The sequence below is a fragment of the Melanaphis sacchari genome, unplaced genomic scaffold, assembly GCF_002803265.2.
Source record: "Melanaphis sacchari strain LSU unplaced genomic scaffold, SCAv2.0 Contig47_pilon_pilon, whole genome shotgun sequence".
Taxonomy (NCBI): Eukaryota; Metazoa; Arthropoda; class Insecta; order Hemiptera; family Aphididae; genus Melanaphis; species Melanaphis sacchari.
Window position 1 is genome coordinate 1250617 of NW_020271320.1, and position 27783 is coordinate 1278399.

The following is a 27783-nucleotide window of genomic DNA, read 5'->3' on the forward strand; positions in this document are numbered from 1 at the left end:
GGTTACGCTGTTTTCAACGTTCTCGCCCCATGCCGGTCACGTGCATAGACTTTATTGAGACTACGTGCAGCTGGGTTATCGTCAATATTGTTTATACTTCGAACAGGTAGTGTCGCAGTGTCAACAACAGATGAAATATTGGTTGTCATGTCTTCGGTGCCAAAACCGGTTCATTGAAATATAGCGTGAGTGTTCTCGGAAACAAACATCGTGGCACCGGCAGGGTCATTTTAGTCCATTTTGCGAAAATACTGTCGGCACAGTGTCGTCGAAATGATTATTACGCCTGAACTTTCGTAATGGCGCAATTATAACAAAATATGTGCCGGTAGCGATTGGTCATTGGCGGGAGTTGCGTGCTGGCAGTCGCGTTTGCCATCCATATTGTTTGCCATAATATATACACGTTTATGTTGCCGGGTTATCACCGTTGTAAAATAAGATTATAAACATAGACGTCATATTGCCGGACTGTCATTGGGGCCCGAACTAATAGAGGTCAACATGACATACGTGAAGGAACAGGTACAATATAAGAAAATACTATTGAGTGGTTAACGGGTCAGTGCGCATTTTACCACAGCCTGCGGTTTACCGCTTAACGCGCTTGAAGCCACCGTTACGTCAGTCGACTTCATAGTCGTCGTTGTTATAGGCAGTACTTTTTGAAACATTTTCAACAGGCTCTTACCTTCGACAAAACAACATCTTTGAAAAGAAAATAGTTTCGTTGTTTTGGTTGCATCAATATGTTTGTCGCTATTTATAACGACATAATATCAGCATTGAAAGGGCAACAGCGTATTTAATGTCGACAGCACAGGTATAACTTCACTATTGGCTGGGTCAAGGTCAGGTTGTTAACAGTTTTTCAGATCTTGTTTGGTTTATCATTTGTTATCGCTTGCTGGAGTTCAAAATGGAAGTTACCAATACAATAGTAGCATGCTTGACGTTTAAAATGGTTTCCTAGGTAAATAGCTGAGCGGCGATGGGCCACCGCATAACCAACAGCCGAGCATATCATATTTAGGGCCATGTACTGAAACTCAGGTATTGCATTTTGGCCGCAGTAGTACAGTCGGTGTTGCTCGTTCCAGGTCGTGTAGCATAGTCGAAAATCGCCACCCGTCGCCAGACTTCCGCCGACCACCGCAAACACGGCCAGCACGACGGAAAAATTACTAAGCTGAAAAGCAACAACAGTTAATGAATCTATGCGAACATTGGCATATTTAACAAACGACGAAAGACTTAATCGAATGTAACACGACTGGCGTATTTTAAATATCAAATTTATTTTGACGAAACACCGCAAAATAACGATGGATGCAATTCGTCGGCAAACGTTTAATTATAATATATACTGGCATAGATTCTATCGCTTACCTCGCCCATGCGACAAATCTTGTGGCCGTTGCTGCTACTGTCGTGGACGGTTTTGCGGTCATGTCCATGGACAACCGACGGCCGTCCGTCCGCTCTACCAATTTCCCGTCCCACTACGATCTCTGCAACTCGTACGACAAGGGCGGCGTAGTCGTCATCGTGACGGCGACGGATTACTGCGTGGTCGCGGCTTCCGTGGACGGACGTCGTCCACCACGATGACGGCGTCGGCGGCTGGCTGGGTGGCCGAGGAGGCTGGCTGTGCCGAGCGGCCGGAGGAGCGGCCGGTGATCGCGTGGTCGCGTCGCGCTCGGCGGCGGTTTCGAGGTCACGACGGACAAAGTGGCCAGGGTGTTTGCGGCAATGGCTGCCGGGAGGGGCACGGCCGTGACGATCGGCTCCTGCCGTCGACCGTCGAAGCGAGCTGGCCGCGTGCGTGGCCGCCGGCCGTGGCCGAGGTAGACGCTACCGGGTCAGCCGAGTCAGCGGCTGGCAGGACGGGCTGGACGCTGCAGGCCGCGGTCGACGACGGCGAAGAATTGACGCTGGGGAAAGACAGGACGTGGACGTCGCCGTGTTTAACGCGAGTTTGCGTAGGCGGGCGACGCCGGCGGAGTTGGCGCAGGAGTTTGCGGGAAATGTAGCCACGCTAGTAAACGCGGCGACGACATCGGCGACGGCCGACGGTCGGCCCGTCATTGCCGCCGGCCACCGTGCTGGCCGCCGGCTGCGGCCGTTTCGGCGTTTTAGGCGACTTGAGCGGCAGTGGTGATTTCGGCGGCCGTTTATCGCGGCGTCGCCCGCAAAGTTGCCGTCGCGACGCCGCGAAAACAGTGCCGCCGAAATCACACTGCCGCCCAAGTCGCCTAAAACGCCGAAACGGCGCAGCCGGCGGCCAACGCGGTGGCCGGCGGCATAGCAGACCGACCGTCAGCCGTCCGCCGGTCAAATCGTCGCCGCGTTTACCCAAAACAGCCGATGGCCGCGACCACGCCGTCCACAAAAGCCGAAGCTCCGCCGAAAGACGTCGCCCGCCTGCCGCCCGATAACAGCGTTGTAAAGACGGCCGCGGCGACGGTGACCACGCGTCCACGGTGTCGCCAGCAGTCGTTAACCACAGCGTCCGGTTCTTCGCCGTCGTCGACCGCGGCACCGGCGTTGGCCGCGTCCGCGACGGCAACGATAACGACGGCGACGGCTACGACGGCACCGTCGGTCGCTCCGATCACGGCGTCTACCTCGGCCACGGCCATAGCGACCACGCACGCGGCCAACGCTATCGCTTCGACCGTGGTCGACGGCGGCCGATCGTCACGGCCGTGCCCCTCCGGCAGCCATTGCCGCAAACACCTGCCACTTGTCCGTCCAGACCTGCTGCCTGACTCCGAAACCGCCGCCGACGCGACCACGCGATCCACCGGCCGCCTCCGGCCGCCTCGGCCGCAGCCAGCCACCTCGGCCGCAGCCAGCCGCCGACGCCGTCATCGTGGTGGACGGCGATCCGTCCGCGGAAGCCGCGACCACGCGACAATCCGTCGCCGTCACGATGACGACTACGCCGCCGCTGTCGTACGAGTTGCAAGAGATCGTAGTGGAACCGGAAATTGAAAACCAGAGCGGACGGACGGCCGTCCGGTTGTCCGTGGACGCTGACCGCAAAAAAACTTCGTCCACGACCAGTAGCAGCAACGGCCACAAGACTGTCGCATGGGCGAGGTAAGCGATAAATCTATATGCTTATTATATATTATAATTAAACGTTTTGCCGACGAATTGCATCCATCGTTATTTTGCGGTGTTTTCGTCAAATAATTTGATATTTAAAAATACGCCAGTCCGTGTTACATTCCGATTAAGTCTTTCGTCCGTTTGTTAAAATAACTACTTAATGTTCGCATAAAATTCATAACTATTTATTCACTTTTCAACAAATACAATTTTTTCAATCGATATTCCAATTGCATCGTTGCGATTGAATCGCTTGGAAGTCTAACGTGAATTAGCGATTTTTTCCGACTGCTCTTACGCGATTGTGGTTTTTGGGTATACTATTGACTGTACCTACTGCAGTATTTAGCGTCTATTATAGGTTTTCAATTTACAAATTTCAGTAAGTAGGTGTAAATATTTCGAAACAGTCCAGTAGAAATCTTTGTGTAAAACTAGGAGTGTATTTAGATTAACTCTAAGTTGCATACATTCAAAACATCATATGTATATTTTCGGAAATACATTTTTAGAACGTCAAATAATGCTACTATTAAATATTAATTAACTTGTTTTGAGATCAACTTAGAGCATTAACCAAATTAATTAATTAAACTAAAGATCTGAGAAAAAATATTATGTATATTGTATTGTAGTAAAAAAAATTAAAGTTGTCTATAGTATATGTACTTTTAAATATAAAGTACAATGTTATTTAAATACATATTTATGTATTTCAAATTTTTGATAATATGTTATGTCGTTTATAAATGTAATAAACCATAACAATTGATTACAACTAAAAATAGTAAGAATATTTTTTTCTTTTCAAAAGTGTTGTTTTGTAAAAAGTTAAAATTATGTTAAAAATATTTTCAAAAATTATATATATTAACATAATTCGATGACTAAAAAAGATGAGTCGATGACATTAATAGTCAAAATATGTGCGTTAAAACCGGTAAAATGCACAAAATTTATGAAATTAAAAATGCGCACTGACCACGTTAACCGCTGTACATAGAATATCCAATAGATATTTTTTTTCGTTGTATTAGTACTTATAATATATACGTGTAAATCATGAGCAGTCTGTTGTTAAAGTTCAATTTATTGAAGAATGAGTCAACTAATAAATGACGTCTAATGTTTATAGAAATCATACATTTTGTATGGTGATATTTATTTTATGTATAAAAAACACGTGTATATATTATGTAAAACAATATCGTTAATAAACCTTGACTATTGTACGTATATGTACCGTGATTAAAATCCTTTTAGTTTTTTTTATATTTTTTATTTATAATTATATACATTACAAGAGAACAGACATGTAATAGTATCATGTTTCTGATGACACTATTGCATTTTTTTTCAATAATTATTTTTCATAAAGTCGTTCCGCGTGTTACCGCGGTGCCTTTTTCTCAGTGTTTGACCAGGGCACACGTATATTTCAATGAACCAGTTTTTAACGAGACATGTTAATTAATAATATCACAATTTGTTATTTTCACGAACCTTACCTAGTATAGTAATTCGGCAAGTCATATAAATAATATTGTGTCTTAACACACGTATAGTCATAATAAAGTCTCTATACGCGTTTCGGTGGTGGCGTCAGCGCCGAGCGAGCGGGACTCGAGGGGGTGTTGAAAAAGAAAGAAAAAGTTCGATATAATGGTGTAGCAGTGTCGGTGTGCCGGTCTTACATTGTACCGAGTCACGCCACTGCCGGGTGTATATTATATATATTATATATAGGTACACATACACGACGTAAGTAATTGGGTCACTCCGCCACAGCCGAGGAAATAGTATGTGTATATACTTAGGCGGCAACTGGCGGGTGTCTTGTGCTTAAGGCCGCGCGAACATGCGATGCAGTTTCATTCCGTGCTGGCGTGACCACAAGTCACAAGTGCCCCCTTCCCCCTGTGTGTGTTCTCAACCCCCTACACGTCACTACCGACGACTTTAAGTACGATATACACCCCGAAAGTCTTTCTTCCTGTGCACCGCACCCCACCTTCGTACACACAATAAGTATATATGTATATTCTTCCGCCTTCCCTATATGCACCCTCCCCATATCTGTACTTCCAGCGCCACCGTCAGCAGCAATCGCTTCGATCCCCCACCCGTGGTCTTGGGCGAAAAAAAAATAAAAAAATAAAATCATAAATAATCACTGAAGTTGACCACCATGAAAAAAACCAACGGCAGTAATAAAACAATACCGGCCATTATACACGCGCTTGGTAGTCGGGCGGTGAACTTTTTTTCGGGTCAAGTCATATATTCGCTTCTGCGTGGGCGTGCATGTGAAGGCAAAACGGTCGTTTTCCGTTTCGCGTGTGTGCGTCTGTGTACTAAACAATATATATATATATAATATACCTTCACAACTGTGGATGAGCAGCGGAAATACGTCCGTCTCGTGCGGTACGCAATGATGGGCGGCGGACGTACCGGTCCGGACGCCGCGAGATTCGACGTCTATTCCATCGGCTTCAGGTGTGACTTAGGACGGAGAAAGATGATTGACACTTAACATATTTTTATTGTATATACAGGTCTTGGATGGAAAGAAACAGAACATTTTTTCTTTTTTTAAAACTATTGTAGCGTACCACTTCTATAATAATATATCCTATACAATAAAAATTTCAATTTTCAATTTTTATACACTTTTGCATCACTTTCTATACTTTTCCAATAGAAACACTAAATCTATATATACCTACAAGCATTATTATTGTTACATACTGCATCTATAATCAGGACCTGATTTAAAGAAAATCTATGGTCTATTTATTTTGGAACCCTATTTAACTAAAAATTGGTAAAAAAATATAAGAATAACATGCTTAAGGTAAACTACCAATTATCAAGAACAAGTTTAGATTTGATTACAATACATATTTTTTTTCAAATTTTTTATTAATATTTTCAACTGTTAATTTATTTATTTGAAACATCATGAACGGTTGTCAGTAATTATATAAAGTAAAGTTTTTTTATGTCGATGAAGAGCTCAATCACATGTTCAAGTGAAAAAATAACTTCCACTTCCTTATTTAGTACTAAGGAAATCCTAAAAATTTGATGTATATACTATATTATACCCAATTAAATATGTATATACTAATTTTCAAAAATAATATATGATGATTAAAAAATAAAATAAAAATTGCATATCGAATTTTCATAAATAAATATAATATAATGATTAAAAAATATAATAAAAATCGCATAATGTGAAATTTTATATTTTATGAGGTTTATTTCTATAACTTAAAAATTTAACAAAATCGTATTGATTAATTTTGTTTATTGTATAATCTGAAATTTTTTCATTTATAAAATCTTTTTTTCGGTGTATTTTTTACTGATTTTTGGTTTTGTGTTACTAATTCCAGTTCTTATTTTATGTCGAGTCGGGATACTATTATCAGTTGTATTTTCCTGTAATTTCGTATACGTTTTGCTTTAAATGAAGTATATTTGAATGTATATTAGTTAGCTATACCAGCGTTTAAAGTTTCAATAAAAAATATATTTATGTATTATATTGATATCGCCTGTTAGTGCTGAGGCACTTCAATGTATTTTAGTACAGAATGACTCAAGTTAGAACTACGGTTTCGGTGGACCAATTTTTTGAATTGTTTTTACATTGTTTTTTGCTTATTTTATTTTACATAATATATTTTTATTTTTGAAAATTCGTATATACATATTTAATTGGGTATATACATAATATGTACCTTTTTCCGCCGTGTAGGAACTAACATACGTACCTAATTTTTACCGTGTAGAAACTTACATATGTCTGTGTAGGAACTATTAACTAACATATGTAATTGTTTACCTGCTACTCTCGTGTAGGAACTTACTATTCCCCAACATTTTTAGGGGCCCATAAACATAATTAAAATATTGTTGACCAAAAAATAAATATATTTTAGAGACAAAAAATTTTTTATCTATTTGCTTTCTAAAATACTAAAATAAAAATGTTATTTGTACAAATAATTTTTTTCTCGCTTTTTGGGAAGCAAACTCTTTAATTATATCATCGGTATTTATTATCTCCAAAACATCACTATTTGAACACAAAATCATAAAATTATTTAATTTTTTTAAGAAGTGCTTGTTCTTTACTTGTTTTTTACACGAACTAGTTTGTAAAAATTTGTTTGACTAATAACTAATAACTACAGTCTCTAGGAAACTATATGCTTTATTATTAAGAACAGTATTATAGCTATGTCTATAATATCTAATTCCATGTGTTTAGTAATAATTAATAAATAATAATAATTCAATCGTTATAAATCCGTATTCGATGATATTCACTGTTTCGGCGTATCGCCATTCAGGTATTCCTATAATCCCATTTCCTTACCATATCATTCTGCTAAAAATAGACGATATTGTTGATATTAAAATATCATAATAATAGTAATAATAATAACATACGTATAATATAGCATAAGGAAAATTTTAATGTATTTTATGCAAGTATTTCTGATTTAATAAAAAACAAAAAAAAAACCGAACTAACCGCTAGGGGCCCTCTATTGTTTGATATCTATTTGGGTCCCCCTTAATCCAGGCTTGAGCCCTATTATTACACTTGTTTTTTAAAAATATTTATTCAAAAGCATGTTGGCTTTAGAATATGTTGGGGAGATCACAATTTTTTCAGCAGATTAATTACATACAGTAAACTTAATCGCTACATCGCTATAGCCAGTGGCGTAGTTATGATTTTGTTCTGGGGGGGGGGGGGGGAAGATATATTATAATTTATTGGATAAAAATAAAGTGAGGTGCTTATAACCATACCCTTATACCTTTTTATTGCATATTATATCCGTATTTATAACATAACATAGGTAGTTTTATAATCTTATATCGAGTCAATGTATTAAACATTAAAAAAAAAAAAGTTCTGAAGGGGGATCTATCGTTATTATCACCCCATAACTACGTTACTGGTAATAACCTGCGTAACGAACTACTGCTATGGCTAAATGTATTTTCTGCGAGTCCAAAGCTAATTTAGCCCCAATTATCTCTCTCGATAATTTTTTCAGTAGTGTTTTATTCAGAATCAAACGGAATTTAATGACTATGTATTCTTGTATAAAAATAATGAGCTTATGCCATAATGGTTACAATGTTTTAAAAAATAAATCATAAATTATTATTTTTGGAAATTTGCACCATACTTATTTATACAATTAAACATAAATCAAATAATTATTTTGCTCTTTTTAGAATTATAGTGGTGTAGCTTTATATGTATTTATTTTTAGTTTTTTATTTTTACGAGAATTTTTTGAGATGAAAGAACTATACTTAACTATATTTTCAAAATATACATAATAATATGTATAATATCTATCTATTATTTTTAAAACTAGAATTTTAACCATTTAAAAACATTACTAGCTTGACAACCTATATTATTATGTTTATGTTATCCAATTTATAGTATTGCATACAGCAAATTTATTTTTAATTATCATGTCTATTACAGTATTGTATAGCTATACTATATTGACATATGTATTTTATTTGATATGACGGCTTAGATAATTTTTTTTTTTTTTTTGTAGCTTTTATAATTTCTTTTTATGATAAGCAAATCTTTTTTCTTGTACAATTTTTAGTTATTTTTCTGCAGTGGCGTAATTATGAGGGGATACATCCCCCCAAAGCTTTTTGTTTTTTAATTAATCATTATTTAACTCCCGTAAGTACTTGGCTTTTAATGGTTTTAAGATTTTTATTATTTTTTTAAGAAATAAGAATTATTAATTATTAATAAAGAAATTACAAATTTTCAATAACTGATATAAACAGAAAACGAGGCCTAACTAAGTTTGAATAACCAACATATTCTGAGTTAAAAACGGGCGTTTTTTGTAAATTTTGCACAGATTTTTCAAAATCTGGTGGTATAAATAATCAGATATTAGGTCAACTTGCTGTTAGGGTTTTAAATAATAGAAAAGTGCTAAGCAAATCATTATAATATAGTATTTACTTCATGTTAAATTTTATAATATATCATATTCAATTACTATGACTGTGTTTTAGATTTTTCGTGAAAATTCTAAAAAGTTGTATCATAGATATTGTATTATAGACTCGAACCATTTTTTAAGTGTTTATTCTAAAATTATCAATCATTAATCAATTAGATTTAGAAAGGTACTGATTTACTAAATTTGTTTTATTTCTGTACAGTACATTATACATGTACTTATTTCTTGTACCTTGATTTATAACAATTAATAAATATATCTAATACTGTGATATATTAAAGTTAATGAATAAAGGTGGGAATATCCCCACACTATAATGATAGTATATATAAACTCACCCCAGAACCAATTCCTAAGTACGCCACTGTGTTTCTGTAATTTCGAAGATTGATCTAAATAATTCAAATTTTGACTGTTTGTAATGACATAAATTTAAACACATTTTGAAAATGGTATATTTCTAAATTTTGTACTTATGTTACATACATTTTTTGTGAATACTTATTAATTTCCTACTTAATTTCAGCCAAGCTCACTATAAAAAAGAGAGCATAACTCAAAATATTAAAGAAGTATTAGGTGCTAAAAGGGTTTATAAAGATTATAAGTATCAATATTATTTTGCACCTTAAATAATATAAACACATCAGTTAGTGTGATTCTATTTTACTACACTTTTCCCAAAACACCTTAAATATTTATATAAATTATATATTTATTCAATAAACTAATATGACTTTTATTTCGTAGAAGTCTTAGAGTAACTAATAGAAACAATAACTTAAATTATTAAACTGCTTTTATGATTAAGTTATACATTATATATTTATTTTAAACATTATTATATAATATAATTAATATGTAGAATATACAAGATATATGTATACATTAAACCATTAAATTATTTTAATATATATAAAGTATAAGTATGGATATTACACTTTAATTTCGTCTCTAAAATTTATCACAGGCATAAATAGATAAGTTTGTTAATTTTTAATTTAACAAAATATTTTTTTAATGGTAAAATCACATTTTTTAACCATTTTCCTAAAATAATAAATTTAACATCAACATTTTTTTAGCTTTTAAAATTAATTGGATCATAAAATTTTATGTTTACTACCTTGTAAACGCGTCAGTCGTGAAGTGAAAATTAATATGAAATGTGAACAATTTTCTTTACAGACATTAACAACTCTGATTTTATACATATATTTATAATGTATTTAGGTATATTTTGTGTATTTGTGTCTGTATATATGAATCGAGCAATTTTACCCGTCTTCACATTCACGCGATACAATTGAATTCTAAGCACGCGACGTGAATATTATCATACAATGATCTATTATATCAGTGAATTTAATCGGCACTAGCCCATCACAAACATAACATAATAACCCTCTTCGAATCAAGACTTAAGGAGAACATATATTAAAAGCAGTTTTTTTGCAATCGCATAGTTGTGGAAAATAAATTATTCATACAGCTTATAGTATACAATATTAACATCACACGAGTATGATATTCATAAAAGTAAAAGGTATATAATAAAAGCCATACATAATGTTGATTTAGTTAGTTACATGTTCATTTTTAATTCACCGGTAAAAATTCAAAATAACTCAAAAAGAAATGTGATTTTCTCCTCAATTCTTGATAGTTTACAACCGTAAGTCAACAAATTATTAGGTACCTATTATACAGTTGTAGCGGAAGGCAGACGGTTATAGTACGAGTATAATAATAATTCGTAACGTGTTAAAGAGACACTATTATTATTTAGGTATAGTTATATTATGTTTATCAAAAGCTGAAACACTTTTTATAAATATAGAACTATAACTAGAGAGCAAATATAAAATAACGATGACTAATACATATTAGTATATATACGTTATACAAAGTGATTCATCAATCATCTAGCATGCAGTGATCACCGTCCCTTGATTTTTACTTTAATAATGAATTTATTTAAATTCTGATTTAATAAATTTAAATGGCGGTTATAGAACACTTTGCGCAGTCACATAGAAAATATAAAAAGTGCGGACAGTTTAATTATATTTTGAGTAGGTAGTAAAAACATTGAATATGGCGGACAGTTCATACTATTTCAAGTAGAAAAAATATATATATTTTACAAGATAATTATAATGAATTTAAATAGGTAATTATTTGCAGTAATCGGTTACAATTTAATTATGAATTTTAAATAAGAATAAATTTAAAATAGATTTATTTTTTATAATTAATATAAATTATGTAGAATCAAGAGAAGCTGTTATAAAGAACATTGAATACATATTTACTAATTCATTTGGTGGGTAGTGATTTTCTTCATCTAGTAAAAATGAAAGAGATGTAATAATTTTATACTTTTTTTTGCGATTTGTTCATTTTCTTTATATATTTTGGATAATCCGAAATATTACATTTGTCACCCCGTGTAGACTAATAAAAATGAAAAAAAATAGTGCAGTGTCCTTTTATCATTTCAAATAAGTAGGTATAGTTAAAGAACATATTTTAAATTATTAATACTTGTATACCATTTAAATTATATTCTACACGAACTTCATTTATTGAAAGAAAACCAATTTTTATTATAAATTGTTTAACAGATGATTTTTTTTATACAAATTTCGATATATATTTAAATTTAGATTTGAATGAGCGGTGTCAAATCAGTATCAACATGACAACATGGAAAAGTTTTTAAAAATAATATTATCACGTGTATATTTAGAAATTTCAAAATATTAGAACTTGAATAAATTAATTATCAAAGGAAAAATAGGGGTGAGCATATTCGATGAATTCACCCGTATATAAAACGAGTATGAAAGTTTATTGTGTAATTTAACTAAAATATTATAAACATATTTACTTCGCAAATGTAAATAAGCACTAATGGAGGACTTACTTATACTTTTACGTACATTTAAGAATTTAAAACACTCTTCATAAACGTTTTACGACTAGGCATAAATTTTATGTATATTATGTAGTGTTAATAAAATCGTATTACGTTTTAACGTTTATAAACAATTTTAAATATTAAGGACACCACATATCAATATAATAATATTAATAATTAATATTTTGTCCATGGGCACTCTTAGAAACTAGAATAATGACCTTATGTATTGTTAAGTTTATATGTACAGTATAGAGTTAGTCAACGTGGCAACATCATAACATTTACATAATATTTAAAAACTGCTATTTGAAAGTTTTATTTGACATTTTTATTATAAAAACATACCAACAACTTGTATTTTATTAAATTATAAAAAAGTTTTGAATAACCATTTATGTTTTAGTTCAGTTATTTAATATTTTTCTATAATTCGTTATTTACTGCAGTAGATAAAATCTGGTCACGCTTTTAAAAAAAACATTTTTTAAGCTTAACCCTGTTTAGAAACATACAACCTTATTGTATACATAATGCGTTATATCGTGAATTTCTGCATATATATAATATATATATACATACTAGTTTTAAATTCGTGTGAACCCGATCGATTTATTCTGTAAAATAATACAAAATTTCAAGATGATTTAACTTCAAAATAATGGTTTCAATGGTTTTGAAGAAAATAATGTACGGATATTAATATATTAAAGACCTATTACTTTATATTTATTTTGGAGATCAGATCGCCAGCCTGTAAATTTGTAATTTTTATATAGGAATGTATTACATTTTTAATTTATATCTATCACTTCAAAAACAATACTCTATTAATATCGTGTATTATAAATGTTTGTACGATAAATTACAAAATTCTCATTCTCAAGAAAAGTTTTTTTTTTAAATTTATTTCACTTCCTACAGAACTTTCTTGAACCGACGGCCAAACTGTTATTGACTCTTTGAGTTGGGCATATAATAAACATAAGTATTAAATCCTATTCCATCCTATTCTAATGACCCTATCTGTGTTCTGTACATATAATATTTTAACGACATTTAAGGGAGGTGGCCGATTTTATTTGCGGTCCATTAGCAAATTGACGTTAACTTTGTGTATCCATGCAATGTATATTAACTATATTTATAGTTCACATCACCCGTTTTCAAATGAAAGTGAGTAAAACTTTGCGTGATGTTGGGGGGGCTGTTAATAGCCGAAAAGCCGCTCGTAATACTATAATATATATAGGTATATGCGATGGCTAATATATTAGATAGGTAAGACATTATATGACGGGCGTTTACCCAATCGCTGTGGATTAAAAAAAAAAAACCGATTTAAAAAAGAGCTCGTGTGTTATGACTCATGAAACAGCCAATAAGTACTCAATAACCCTAAATTCGTGTATATAGATAATATACGAATTTTTTTCACGGGTATACAAAAAAAAAAAAAAAACATTTAAAAACTAACAACACAATAATTATAAGTAATAAACTAAATGCAATTTATTTTTTATAGTCGTGAATATTTATAAATATTTTATTAAAACTAACTGCCTTATACGGTATGCATACGTTTATATTATATTATAACGACTTTACCTCGTTTTTTCCACTGCAGGCCATCCGAAAAGATCATCGTGCCGGCGGAAGTCCCGCGGTCGGCCGAACTGACGGTCACCAAAGATCCAGCTTACAAAAGGTATGCGCGGAAGCTGTGCGGCGGCGGTGGTGATGGCGACGAAAGCGGTGGCGGCGGCGGCGGCCGAAGTGGACGTCGACCAACCGTCGCCCACGTATCTCCGCCCGCCGCCGCTGATGGCCGCGCTTCAAAGTGCTGGGCGGCCGTATGGAAACGGCGGCCGCGGCCGTGCGGCAAGTGTTGTGGCCGAAAAAGGTCGGCCGCCGTGACGGCGTCCTCCGCAGAGGTCGCGTCCGAAGGCCAACGACGTCGGCTGCAGTGGTGGCGGCGGTGCAGCGACAAGTTGCACTGTTGCCGCGGCAAGCGAATTGCCGCAAACAAGAAGAAGCTCGCGGCGGCGGCGTCGTCGTCGGTGTCCGACCACTCGGTCGGTGCACTCGGCATCGCTCCGCCGACCGTGACGGCCGCCGACACGTTTTGCGGCAAGTTGAAGTGGCGGTTGCGCCGGTGCTGCTGTTGCTGCAGTTGGTGTTGCGGCTGGTGCACCGTACCCAATTTCATCAAGCGGATCTGCTGTTGTTGCACCGGCTGCCGGGGCAAGCCGACGGCTCCCAAAAGGAAGTCGGCCGACTCTCAGAAGCGGTCCCCGTTCAAGTGCACCGGTTGCTGCACGGTAAGCTGCACGTCGTATACAATTATAGTATAGGTACCGTCGTACGCGTAATATTATGTTTAGACATTCACGCCATTTTCACGCCGCCACGCGTGTCACGTCCGATTTTACCGCAGAGTCGTAGAGCCACCGATCAGTGCCTCGAGGGTCCCACAAGAAGAACCTTGTAAAAAAAAAACATCTTAATATTGTGCAGGCAAACATTTAAAATGACTATTTAATGTCACTTAAAAAATATATAACATACAAGCCGATTCTACTGCACTGTGTTGCCTGTGGATTTGCCACTTCTTGATCTCTGTTAAATGTAAACTACACAGATTTTTAACACAGTCGTTTGGGTTGTTTTTGCTAAGTATAAAATACAGATTGAGATTTTATTCAATCGTGATAACAATTTTATTTTCTATAATCAATAGCAATAATAAATAAATACAAAACTATGATAAATTTTCGTTAATCAGCTATATATGTTATTCAACATATATAAGTTGAAGAGAAAAAAGTAGCATACTCGTATAAGGCCATAACAATATATTGTTTGATGACAATTTCATGAGAATTGATCGAAAACTGTGTATTTACAAAAGAGTCATCCGTTTTAGGCCTTCGTTTTTATGTAATACTAGCTAACCTGGAAAACGATTTACACGCATATGATCGTAAGTTCATAAGTAAATCCCATCAAAAAAAGTTCACTCAGTAATTCTCAAATTTTTCAATTTTCCGGAAAATTTTTCCAAATTTATCTTTTTATAAAAATGTTATTTTTACGACTATTGAAAATAATGAGATCAATTGTTTTTTTGAACCTATTTTAATAGGCGACCGTTCTTATTAGACTGCAAATAAATCTATGTCATATATAGATAATGTTATTTAGGAGGGTGACTTAAATCACAAAATTCGGTAATAGGAACATATGCATAACATGTATCTTGTCAGTAAGACGATAATTTTGATGTTGTATGTAGTTCACAAATACTTAAACGCAGTGTTGTACGTGAATAAAATGAATAAGATTTCTTATAAACACAATAGGCACCTTCCAACAATCATTTCCGAACCTATTGTAATGGTGGACCGGTCAGATTAAAATAGAATTATTATGCCTATATAGATGTTGTTATTTAAGAGGGTGACCTAAAGTGGAAAATTTGATACTAGGGCCATATCCGTAAGATGCTTCTTTTTGCAAGAATATCATTCCATCGTTGACTGTAGTTCTCCAATATGTCACACCATGTCCTATTTGAATAGGACGTGTGTAATTTCTATTATATACATGGTTTTTGCTGTTTTGCCGGACGAAAACGATTTTTTTTTAATACTTTCAATAAATAATTTCCAAACCTATGGTAGTCGGCGGCTGGCAGATTAAATTGAAGATATACCTATATAGATGTTATTGTTTAAGAGGGTGACTTAAATCGCAAAATTTGGTACTAGGAACATATGCGTAACATGTATCTTGTCAGTAAGACGATCATTTCGATGTTGTATGTAGTTCACAAATACTTAAACGCAGTGTTGTACGTGAATAAGATGAATAAGATTTCTTATAAACACAATAGACACCTTCTAACAATCATTTCCGAACCTATTGTAATGGTGGTCCGGTCAGATTATTAATAGAATTAGTATGCCTATATAGATGTTGTTATTTAAGAGGGTGACCTAAAGTGGAAAATTTGATACTAGGGCCATATCCGTAAGATGCTTCTTTTTGCAAGAGTATCATCCCAGCGTTGATTATAGTTCTCTAAGATGTCACGCTATGTTCTATTTGAATAGAACGTATGTGATTTCTATTATGCACATGATGTTTCGGCTAATACAACTAAATAGAAAATGTTTTGTTTCTCACCAAACCCGGCATATTGAAATTTAAAAAGGAATAAATATTCGAAAAAATGTTTCATAATTTTTTTAGTTGAATTTAACAAATATTTACTATAAAAAACTTATGAATAATAAACCGTGTATTACATTTCATGTCCAAGCTATAAAAGATACTTATCAAATATTTAATAGATTTTTAACTACAAAATAATTTGCAAATTTTCGTGGTTGTATCAATTTGGTCAGAATTTAATAAAATGTTCATAAAGTAATTATACTTATGTATGAACAGGTACTGTTGGATACAAAATACCATTTGAAAGATTCCCGCTGTGTTATCATTGCTATATTATCACGTAGCAACGTCCGTCGATCAAAATTTATGAATACGGAGAGCGGCGAATCGTTATCACCGCCGTTGCCTAAGACAGCGGCCGGCGATAGACCGTTTGCCCATACTTTTTTGTTCGTGTGCTAACTGGTGCGTCGCCGCTGTTAAAATCCGTCGCGATTCCGTGCCTTTCGTGTCGTCATTGCTTAACACAGCCCCATCGTCAATAAATTGTCGTTTCGTCGCATTCACGCCACGCGATTTTCTCTTTGGGATTCGACATACTGCAAATCATAACAAAACCTTGGCAGCCGATTAGAATAAACTACAGATATTATACCTATATAGATGTTGTTATTTAAGAGGGTGACTAGGTGACTAAAAACGGAAAATTTGGTATTAGAACCATATGCGTAACATGAATATTTTCAGTAAGACGATCATACCGACGACGATGTATATAGTCACAAATACTTTAACCCAGAGTTGTACGTGAATAGGGCGAATACGATTTTTTTTCAATACCATCCATAAATCGTTTTGAACCTATTTAGCAGGTGGCCGGTCACATTATAATGTGGATAACTATATAGATGTTGTTATTTAAGAGAGTGGCTTAAATCACAAAATTCGGTATTAGGAACATATGTGTAACATACATCTTGTCGGTAAGACGATTATTCCAATGCTGTTGGTCCATCTGTTTTTCAAATGTTGCGCTTACCAACCAATAGTATTTAATTTGTATACTTATAAATTAATATTATAAATATTTATTAATTATGGCTGATTTCGCGCGACATTACACGTGATAAATTAACACATACAAACTCACTACACAAATATTGCCTTTTATATTATAAAAGATAAATATATAACCAATAATCTAACTTCTAAATATGATATATATTTTATTATATACTTATAAATATTATAATAGGCTCGTAATATAAGCCATGGAGTACTCATGTCTCATAATATGTTCACGATAAAATTAATATTGAGGAAAAATAGTCTAAAACAAATTGATTTTAAAATTGACCCTTGACATTTTTATTTTATTCATAAAAACAATCTTAAATTTTAGAAATATACAAAGAAAGCCAATAAAGTCATTATAGAATGACATTGAAATAATATATGAAAATTAACATGCATATGACAAGAATAGTGTATGCATTTTCACGCCTAAATATGTGACCCCCTCTCTGTTACAACTATCCAATAAGTCTCTGCTTAAAACCTAATCCCGAATCCTTCGTATAATGTACGGTAAAGTACACATTTCAACTATTATTAACTTTTTGTGACATTTTTTTTTTTTTACAAAATTAAAAACTTAAAAGTAATTTTATTCTATCCAGTACCCTTATTTTTCCATACTTAATCAAGTTTTTTAGTTAACCCATTATCCATCACGGAGTCTTGATTTCAAATGGAAACTTTTAATTCTATAGTTTAATGTTGAAATTTTCATTTAAAGTTTTACAATCACTCTACTATATTCACTTTTAATATTTATATATTATTTGTTATGTGTTAATAATGTACAAAACCGGCGTGGAACTATGCATAATGCGTGCATGAAAGTATTATTGTTACGTTCTTATATCATGCCATATTAATCAACAAATATTTTTAAAACTTAATTATTATTATACTATTATTCTATTTTTACTATTAAGTGAAATTTTTTCATATTAAGAGCCTTTTTTTAATGTTTATAAATTATAATATAATAATATTAAAATACTTATTTGATCTTTGTCTTATATATTTGGTTCAAAAATAAAAGATGTAAATAGGTACCCTAAAAAATCTAAACTCAATTTGCTATCTACTAAGAACCACTTTCAAAGTTGAAAAAATAAGCATTTTTACTGCTCAAAAATGTGATGATTCACACAAAAGAAACTCATATCATTGAAAATCAATACATTAATCGCCCTGTTTAGAATCTAAAATATATATTTGTGTTATATTATTACATATATTGTATGTAATATATAGTTTGTGTTAAATATAGATTTTCATAAATTAATTTCATTAATTTGTTTCTATATGCACTTATAAATATTATCGTTAGTGGCGCCAAGTGTTTATTTTATCTTGTTTTATCGATGTAATATGACTTTAGGTCAATATAAACATTTATTCATGTCACAAGTAATTTAGCAAAAGTGGTTAAAACATTCGATATAGTTAAATACTGTTAATTATTATGGTTAATAGAGAATATAATTAAAGTGATTCTATACCCATGTGGTCGAATATCATACTTCTATATTGTTGGTATTTTGTCGCATGAGTTTCACATTACTTCGACACCACGGAGTTTTTAATTTTTGTTAGTTTCAACTCATACGCTTGTGGGTGCTGATGAGGTCGCGAAAAAATAAAATTTATTGCCACTCCACACACTCATTGATACATACTTCTACATAGTATAAAAGCCATTAATAAGTACGCGTTATAAGATTATTTTTTAATTATTCACTATTTTTTTCGATATGCCGAAAGGTAAACATCCATTGTTACGTCAAAAAAAACGTATTTTATCAAAATTCCGTACAAATGCGTTTAAAACCAATGGTGCAATTATTGTCTGCGCAGTAAACAAGGTAAATAGACTTTAATTATAAATATAAATAATAATTCGTATTAGAACAAATAACTATAATATAATGTTATCTTAATAAAAAATGGATATTTTTAAAACTTATTATTATTTATAGTTTCTTATTGTTATAAAATATAACAAAACACTTGTATAAATTTGGTAAATTTTACAAAACGTTAAGCTCCAAACTCGAAATGTATAATATTATCCACGAACATGAAACGTCCCATAATAGATAAAGTTTATATTTAAAATCTGAAATATTTCACGAAATCGTGAAACATTGAATTCTGAAATTATTGTTTATATACTATACTATTTTTTTTATAAGTTATGAGCTATCAATTAATATAATAAATTTAACTAAATTCTTATTAAAAACTTAGCTATATGTCTATATTTATTTTAAATGTATACGTACATAAGTATATAAGTATACTATGTGTCCCCATGCACTTTGTTATTAGTTAAAAAACACTTTTTATATAATGTATGCTTTATTCAATTCGTTACTTAACACTCAGTGTAATTATGTTTACAACTTTTAAAAAAATGATAAAATTTACTTTAACTTTGATTTTGATCTTTAACGCATTTTAGCACATTCTTTATACTTATTATATTTATAATAAATTAAAACTACAGTGTTACCTTAAACTTTTACTGTATGTCGGTCCATCAAAACGATGTCCAATGAACAAGCAGATTTTTAAACCTTACCTTACAACAAACTATATATTTAAAAGTGTCTGACTTAGAACAAGATGATAACAGACCCCTCCATTCCTCTTAAATTTTTGTCTACAAAAATTATTAAGAAAACTAGAAAAGCGAATTTTTTTGAAAATTCGAACACTGAAATGCCTCGCACATTGATATGTATTAAGCTTTACGATTCCCATTTAACAGACACATAATTTATTAATAAATATATGCTAGCGTATTATAACAGTATAAGTATTTTTTACAAAATAATCACATAATCGCTTATATATTGTACATACTTTATACCTAAATGGTAATAATATTGTTTAACATTATAATATACTGCAAGCTCTATAAACGATTGTATGATTAATATATTATAAAACCGTAAAGGATAATGTATAATGATGTATTACATTTCGAAACAACATTGATTTATAGCCTTTCATATTTTTAATTCTGTAGAAGTGAAGAATATATAAATATCTTAAAGTATAAAAGTGTGTTATTTGTATATTTATTATAAAATATGATTAATTTATTAAATAGCCCTCACGACTCTGCGGTTATTAGGAAACTCGACCTTTTTGGATACCCGTTAATATAAGTGTCGAAAGGACGTCGACCCGTCGTTTATATAAACCTAACACTAGTAACACCCACATACTCTATATGGGTACACTACTAATACACTAGCTATTACTCATTAGTTAGACAACACCTATCATTAAAACTGACATAATATTATACCGTTTGGCCTGTTTGGGTCTTGGATGTATAAAACCACAACAGCGTGTATACATCTACTACCCATAAGACATAAAAAAAAAAATTATTGACGCACCATTAAAAATACATCAAATCAATAAGTACACTTGCGCCATTTAGAATACCAGAATACCTAATATGATGCTGATGCATGCGATAACATACGTTATTATATAATAACAGGTACCTACCCTATAATATAATTAAATTAATATTTATTTGTATTAAATTAATTCTTAACTCAATTATTGTTATCGAATATATCAAGTATATGAATAATTATTAGCGAAGCTCAAAACTAGCTGTAGTTAGCTAGATATAATATATTTATGAGTTATCAATTTATCTATATAGATGTATACATCAATGTATCACGCATAAATTGCAGTAATTTACATAAAACTATAGTAATTATTTATAACTGACTTATATAGGTTGGTAGTTAGTACCTTCGGCATTTTTTTGTGATTTAAATTTATTATTTTTTATGATATCAACTTAACTTGACATAATTTCCCAATTATATCCAAATTTCGTTTGTAAACTACAACACTAAACTTGCAATAGCAATGTTTTTATAATATGTTTCTATTTTTTGTTAACATTATTTTAATTTATGTAAAACCTAAAGACTATAAGTGCTCATGAAATGGGTTATAATTATATACTTATTAAATTTATTAAAATAAAAATATCGACTTGTTTATTTATAATTTAAACGCACACAACAATGTATAGATTCCAAATAAAATATGATTGAAATTATTTTTTAATCCGATAAAAGTGCCTAATATAGGTATTTAAAACTTGAGTGTTAAGGCATAACTCATAACCTTTCTGAACTTGGTAAGACTAGTAAGGGCTTATTTCTAAAAGTTCTGCAAAGTTTAATGAATACAAGCACACTAATTTTTAATATAAAGACGTTTAACCTAGTTTCTTTTATTTATTTTATATTCTTATTAGGTAAATGTACACTTTGCGTGTATTGTATAGACTTCGCATTTTTTTTCTTTTTTTTTTTTTACTTTCCTTAAATTTAATGTAATCATTGTACATGTACTTGATGCATAATGTATTATATTTGTTTTTACACTAGAATATACCTAAATTGGATGCAGTTTTCGTCGATCATTCGTCCGTTATGAAAGGTGCTATACCAGTATTACCAGTAACACTGGCATGGTTGTGTTTAGTGTTCAACGTGATTATTCCAGGAGCAGGTAATATTTATTTCAATGTTATTCAGTAGTTTCTAGTCAACATAATTAACTTTAAGATTTTTATAAAATGTAAATGCAATGATACAAAAATAATTATAAAATATAATAATCATTTGAGTATATATGCGTGAGATATACTTACAGATAGGTTATAGAGTGTTATTATAAAATTAAACTGTGTAAGAATATTTTCCTCTCCTAATATTTTCATTCGAAATGCACACTAACCGTATTTTTTTGTTGATATTTTTAAATAAAATAAACGTAAATAATGTTTAGTGGCGCATGTAATATGTATGGGCCACAGGGGATGAAAACACAAGGGGTTTTTGCCCTCCCACCACATTGTTATGGCTAATATGGCAATATATTTTTTTATTGTTACAATAGTTGTTGTATTTGCATTTATTAAATATAACTAAAAACATAATAATCTACGATGGACTTTGAACTGCAATAAAGTTTTTTCTAGTAGTTGAGTACTTATATATTGTTTAGAACAACAAACACGTTATAGCCTATAGGTCAAAACTCAAAATAATACCATTTTTTGGATAAAATGTCTAGTAGAACAAAATTGAACGCTTCGTTGTACAACAAAAGTACGTATCGGTAAAAATAACATAGATTTCATTATTAAAATATTTGGATTATTAGACGAGTGATGATTGAATCGAAAGAGTACTGATGACAGCTAAAACTCGAATATCATATTTTTTAAGTATTAAATATCAATACGAGTGAAACTAATTTACCAAGATACCTACTTAAAAAAAAATATTTAAAAATGTACTATAAAACGTCAGTCATGTACTGTAAATTTACCAATGAAATAAATAAATTTGCAATAAGTTAAATCGATAACTTTACTTAGGTATCAGCTTTGACATATTATTTTGGCATATTAACACAATATAGATTAAATGCACATCGCACCGTTGTCGTCAAATTAATATTTTACTGTATTCTGTGACGGTGACAATAAATACTTACACAAAATTATATTGAATTTTATAATCTATAATATTTAAAATTAATAGACTAAAATGAATCACTTTTATGTATGCTTAATATGCATACGAAAATCAATAAAATGTGCATTTTCCCCCTAAAATATATGCAAAATGTAAATTTTAAATTTTCTATTTTTAAACTTTCCATTGTATAGTTTTAATTTCTAGCGTGGTCTACTATATAAATTGAGAGCATATAGAACAATATGTAACTCCTATAACTTTTGAACCCTAGTCATAAAAATATGACTCATAGGTAATAAGATTTCTATTTTCGATTATTAGTTTCAATACCACAACTTTTTAAAATTTAAAAATGTTCACATAAATTAATAATTTTAATCATTGAATCATATAATGATAATTCTAGTCGCTTACTGTATAGGCTATAGCAACGGTTTTCAAACATTTTTGGTTCACGCATTCCCAAAAATCAAAAAATTCAGTCCCGCCTCTCTTGAATAAAAGAACCAAAAACTTGTATTAGTATATAGCACTATATTAGTACTTATAGTGTATATTATGTACAATATCAATATTTATATTACGCCTTCCAAGTGAGTCGCGTCATACAGCTTGGGAATCGATGAACTATAGCGAATATATCAGTGGCGGTTTGACAATTTTATTTCATCGGAGTAAACCTAAAATATACCTCTCACCCATCCACCCACCCACCGTTACACAAATTTGATATTTAATCAAATAAAAAATCAGTTTGGCCGAGTTATCAGTGCTTTAATATTATAATGTATAAATATAATATATTATTTACTCATAATACAAAGATATTAAAACAAGAAATTATATACTAAGATATTATATTTTATTATAAAATATAAAATATTAAAACTGAATTATTCCAAAAAAGTATAATGAACCATGAGAACTGAGTGTAGATACAGGTCGCCATTCAACTGTGGTCTGTGACTAGTGTGACTATTTAGTGTTTACCGTTTACTAGAGATTTGTCATTACTCAGTTAACACTGTCAAAAATAGCATAATCTTATATTATTATTAACAACAAAAACAATATGTATATCGACTTATCGTATATTATGTATTTTTTATTTTAATATAAAAGTATGCAGTGTACTAGTGAGTATGTGTTTGTTGAATTTCTTATCGAACAAATATCTAAAAATACATAGATTTTACTAATTTCCAAATAGATGTATTTTTATGATACTATATTAATTTAAAAATCTTATAATTTTAATTATTTTATGCTTTTTCTTTCTTATATCTATTACCATTGAATATATATATACTAATATACTCAATGCTATTACCTACCAATTTACAAATTAAATATTTATAATAAATTATGAAATATAATATAATATTATAATATTGTTATTATTCGACTTTTCATATAGGTAAAGTAAATACACCTATTTTAAGAAAGTGAAGTGAAAAATTCAAAAGTATCATAGTTAAATAACTTCAAACTTGTATAGTAAAATACTAAAATAAATTTCATTTTCATCGTAACACTATTGACTATTATATTATAGTCTCTACTCTTAATTATACAATGTTCATTCATATATTTGTAGCATTAGAACAAAATTATTACGCTACGCAAAAATTTAATATATTCTGGCGTTTAATTGATTTATAATGATAGAATTATCAAATGACAATCTAATGATAAAAACTGTATTGAGACAACATCTCTTTACGTCTTGTTATTAGAAATTGTCATAAAATATTAAAATATATCAAAATAATAAGTTATAGCTATTTCAAAAAATTTCAATATTATTAATGATGACCACCTGACCCATCCTAAATTTTGAACGGGGCAAAGCTTCGGTATATATATATACTATATCATTTTAATATTTCGAACGTATTTACATTTTACTCTTAGTTATAACTTTCGAATATTTATATGAAATATTAATTATTATGTACTACATAAATATTATCAAAAATAACAATAAATTAAAATATTATCGATTTTGTTGATGTTGTATAGGCACATTTTCCAGTGGTATTCTATGCCTGTGCGTCGGCAAGCCAAGATTTACGGTCAACGATACGTTCCAGTCCAGAGTAGGCGCATTCTGCGTGAACTTTGTTGTGGCCGCTGCTCAGCTGTTCACAGTGCTTTTCTGTTTAGTCGGCTGGGGATGGAGCATATGGTGGGGTGTGATAATGCTCAAGATGGCCAGTAAGTCAAGTTTGCCACTTGTAGAACTGTACAAAAAAAAATGTATACACTTTATTAGTTTATTAATTATTTGTATTAAATAGTGTGAATTTAACCACATTAAATTTATTCTCACTTCTTAGATTTTTTTTTATCATTTTTTTGCATTCTTATTCTACAAATTATTACTGTATTGGATGTACACGCTTTTTTTTATTGTCTACCAACCTAAACTCGATTTTTGTGTTATTAAGAATACTATTGATGTAAATTACGAATTTTATAATATGCTTGATTCGTTTAATATTTAATGCGTATAGGTCTTCAAAATCCCACATCATGGTATGCCCACAATGATAGTACAGAAAATAAATTAATTTTATTATTTATTGATGTTTGGAATGGACCTGATTCAATTTTACATTTTGTGTAAATTACTATTATTTTTGTTAGTTATTTATTATTACTAGTTATCATCTAGAACTTTCGAATCACGGAAAACATGTCAATACACAACATAATCGTTGACACGCCCTAGTACGAAAATAGTAAATTTTTAATTTAAAACTTTATAATTTAGGTCATTTTTTACTTCCTTATTATTTTGATATAAATGTATTGAAATATGGTTAAGTTTTAATTATAGTCATTTGCAGTGTGCGAAAAACAAAGTTTAAAAACCTTTAATTTAAAAGTGTAATTATAAGTTTTCTTTATACATTGTAGTATAGATTAATTTATTATTATAATTTATTGGTGTATTTAATCTATGACTGTAGCAATTACTTTTCAATAATTTCATTATTAACACAAAAAATAAAATTTCCAAATATTTTAATATAAAATTTAATACTTACAAGTAGCTGTCTGATACAATACTAGTTAGAAAAAATTATTCTTAAAAAGATGAGAAAAAATTTCATTGGTCGAAATATATTCGTAGCTATAATATACACTTAATTATTATTACTTATAAATTGTCATACATTACAATTTTTACTAATTTAAAGTTATTTTGCATCAGAAGAGTAAGTAGAAAAAACCTTTGAAATTTATTAAGTGACCAATATTTAGTTTTAATATTTTAGATGGGTACTGGGTAGTCTATAATACTAAATACTATCATGCATGGTTATACTCACGTCACTCACGATAATTTTAGAACAGATTTATAAAATTGTTACTATACAATTTTGTTTTAATTTATTTTTTTAAATTATTAATGATTATAAATAAAATAAAATGAACAATAAATATACATTTGTACCTAGCGTATACTGTATAGCCATTAACTAGAAACAAAGACACCAAAGTGAACACTAATATTTCGATTATATTAAAACATATCTCACTTCTCATAGATAAATTAGTATTTGGTCGGTAGATAGGTACTTACCAAACTTTTTATTATTTTCTGGAAATATAATATTATAGTGTGACTAGTGCCAAAAGCAAACGTCTAAATACGTAAATAATTATTTTTCCAGTAGGTTAAAGCTCGTATTCTTTATGTAGTATTAATAATTTAAATAATATGTTCCTAAAAATGTAATTATGTTATACTAAAAATAATAGTAAAATTACTAATTTAAGGGTTCAAATAAAAGAATATGCTTGGGCCAATTGGGCCTAGCTGCAAGATTAATGATTATAATTTTTAAATAAGTTGTTTCAATTAGTTATCAATGTTATAATTAATTAAATCTAATTAAACACTGCGAGCCTTGCTAAATAGTAGATATACATATACAGTTTAATGATATAATTTGCAGTTATGATCTATTGACTATACCTCATGTGTTTAAATCGTACACTCAATATGACAATACCTTAAGCTTAGAGTTAAAAAATAACATTAATAACTAATTTATGCCTTTTAATGGTATGATTAAAAATGGATAATATACATTTTTTTATTTTCTAAATTACCAATGAATTTAATAGAAAAAAATCAAAAACATTAAATCCATAGGCAATAGTGTCCTAATAATAAAGTTAATCACACTTTTAAATATCTAAATACCTAGCTATGAATTAAAATAGTCGATTTTAAGATATTTTATCCAAAGTTATATGAAACTAATAGTAATTACTATTTATTCAACATCAACATCTTTATTTTCCAAAAATTATTCTACTTTAGAATTTTAAATTAATTTAACATATTATCGTTTAATAAATAAGCGTATATAAATAATTCAAAAGTGCGTATTTATAATGATATAGCATCATATTGATATTATAATTAAAAAGTAGAGGAAATGGAATTTTAAAAATAAAATATTTTAAGCTACGAATTATTCAATGTAGACACCTATACATCTTAGGTATCGTTTTAAATTTATCACCCGGTATCAGTACCTATCGTAATATGTAAATATTTAATATCATAATTCATGATCTAACTGCAACTAAAAATATAAAATATAAGTTTCAACATATTATAAGTTGTAAATGTTATAAATCATCATCGATTAGTTGCGATGCGGGTCCTGTGTACCTACGTCTGCGGGAGCGTATAAAATTATAATATAAAAAAATAATAATAAGTAATATTTTATGCGATATACATGACACTATGACAGACACTAAACACATGTCTAACGAGTAACAAATATTGTTCGCAGAGAAATATCAGAAAGTCAAAATAATCGATCAACCCGCCGAAGCGCCCGTTGCCGTCGACCACAACCACCAGATCTGATATGGACGTTTT

At 31.3% G+C, this 27783-nt stretch overlaps 2 protein-coding genes across 2 annotated transcripts; both read left to right on the forward strand.

The window, feature by feature from the left end:
- The first annotated feature begins 2278 nt into the window (after positions 1–2278).
- LOC112598323 (mucin-5AC-like) lies at positions 2279–2997 on the forward strand. The gene has a single exon (XM_025344732.1). It carries the CDS (start codon positions 2368–2370, stop codon positions 2995–2997), a length of 630 nt encoding a protein of 209 aa, XP_025200517.1. The 5' UTR covers positions 2279–2367.
- Positions 2998–5534: 2537 nt separating this feature from the next.
- Positions 5535–27783, forward strand: LOC112598342 (protein stum). Its single transcript, XM_025344768.1, has 5 exons — positions 5535–5616; positions 13712–14405; positions 21771–21894; positions 24894–25088; positions 27695–27783. Exons 1-5 carry the CDS (start codon positions 5552–5554, stop codon positions 27769–27771), a joined length of 1155 nt encoding a protein of 384 aa, XP_025200553.1. The 5' UTR covers positions 5535–5551; the 3' UTR covers positions 27772–27783.

Bases quoted from the DNA above. Each gene is read 5' to 3' on its own strand.
- LOC112598323 (XM_025344732.1), top strand. From the start codon at position 2,368: ATGGCCGCGACCACGCCGTCCACAAAAGCCGAAGCTCCGCCGAAAGAC.
- LOC112598342 (XM_025344768.1), top strand. From the start codon at position 5,552: ATGATGGGCGGCGGACGTACCGGTCCGGACGCCGCGAGATTCGACGTC. The intron at 14,406-21,770 runs GTAAGCTGCACG...TTTTTACACTAG, and splicing joins AGTGCACCGGTTGCTGCACG to AATATACCTAAATTGGATGC. The intron at 21,895-24,893 runs GTAATATTTATT...GATGTTGTATAG, and splicing joins CGTGATTATTCCAGGAGCAG to GCACATTTTCCAGTGGTATT.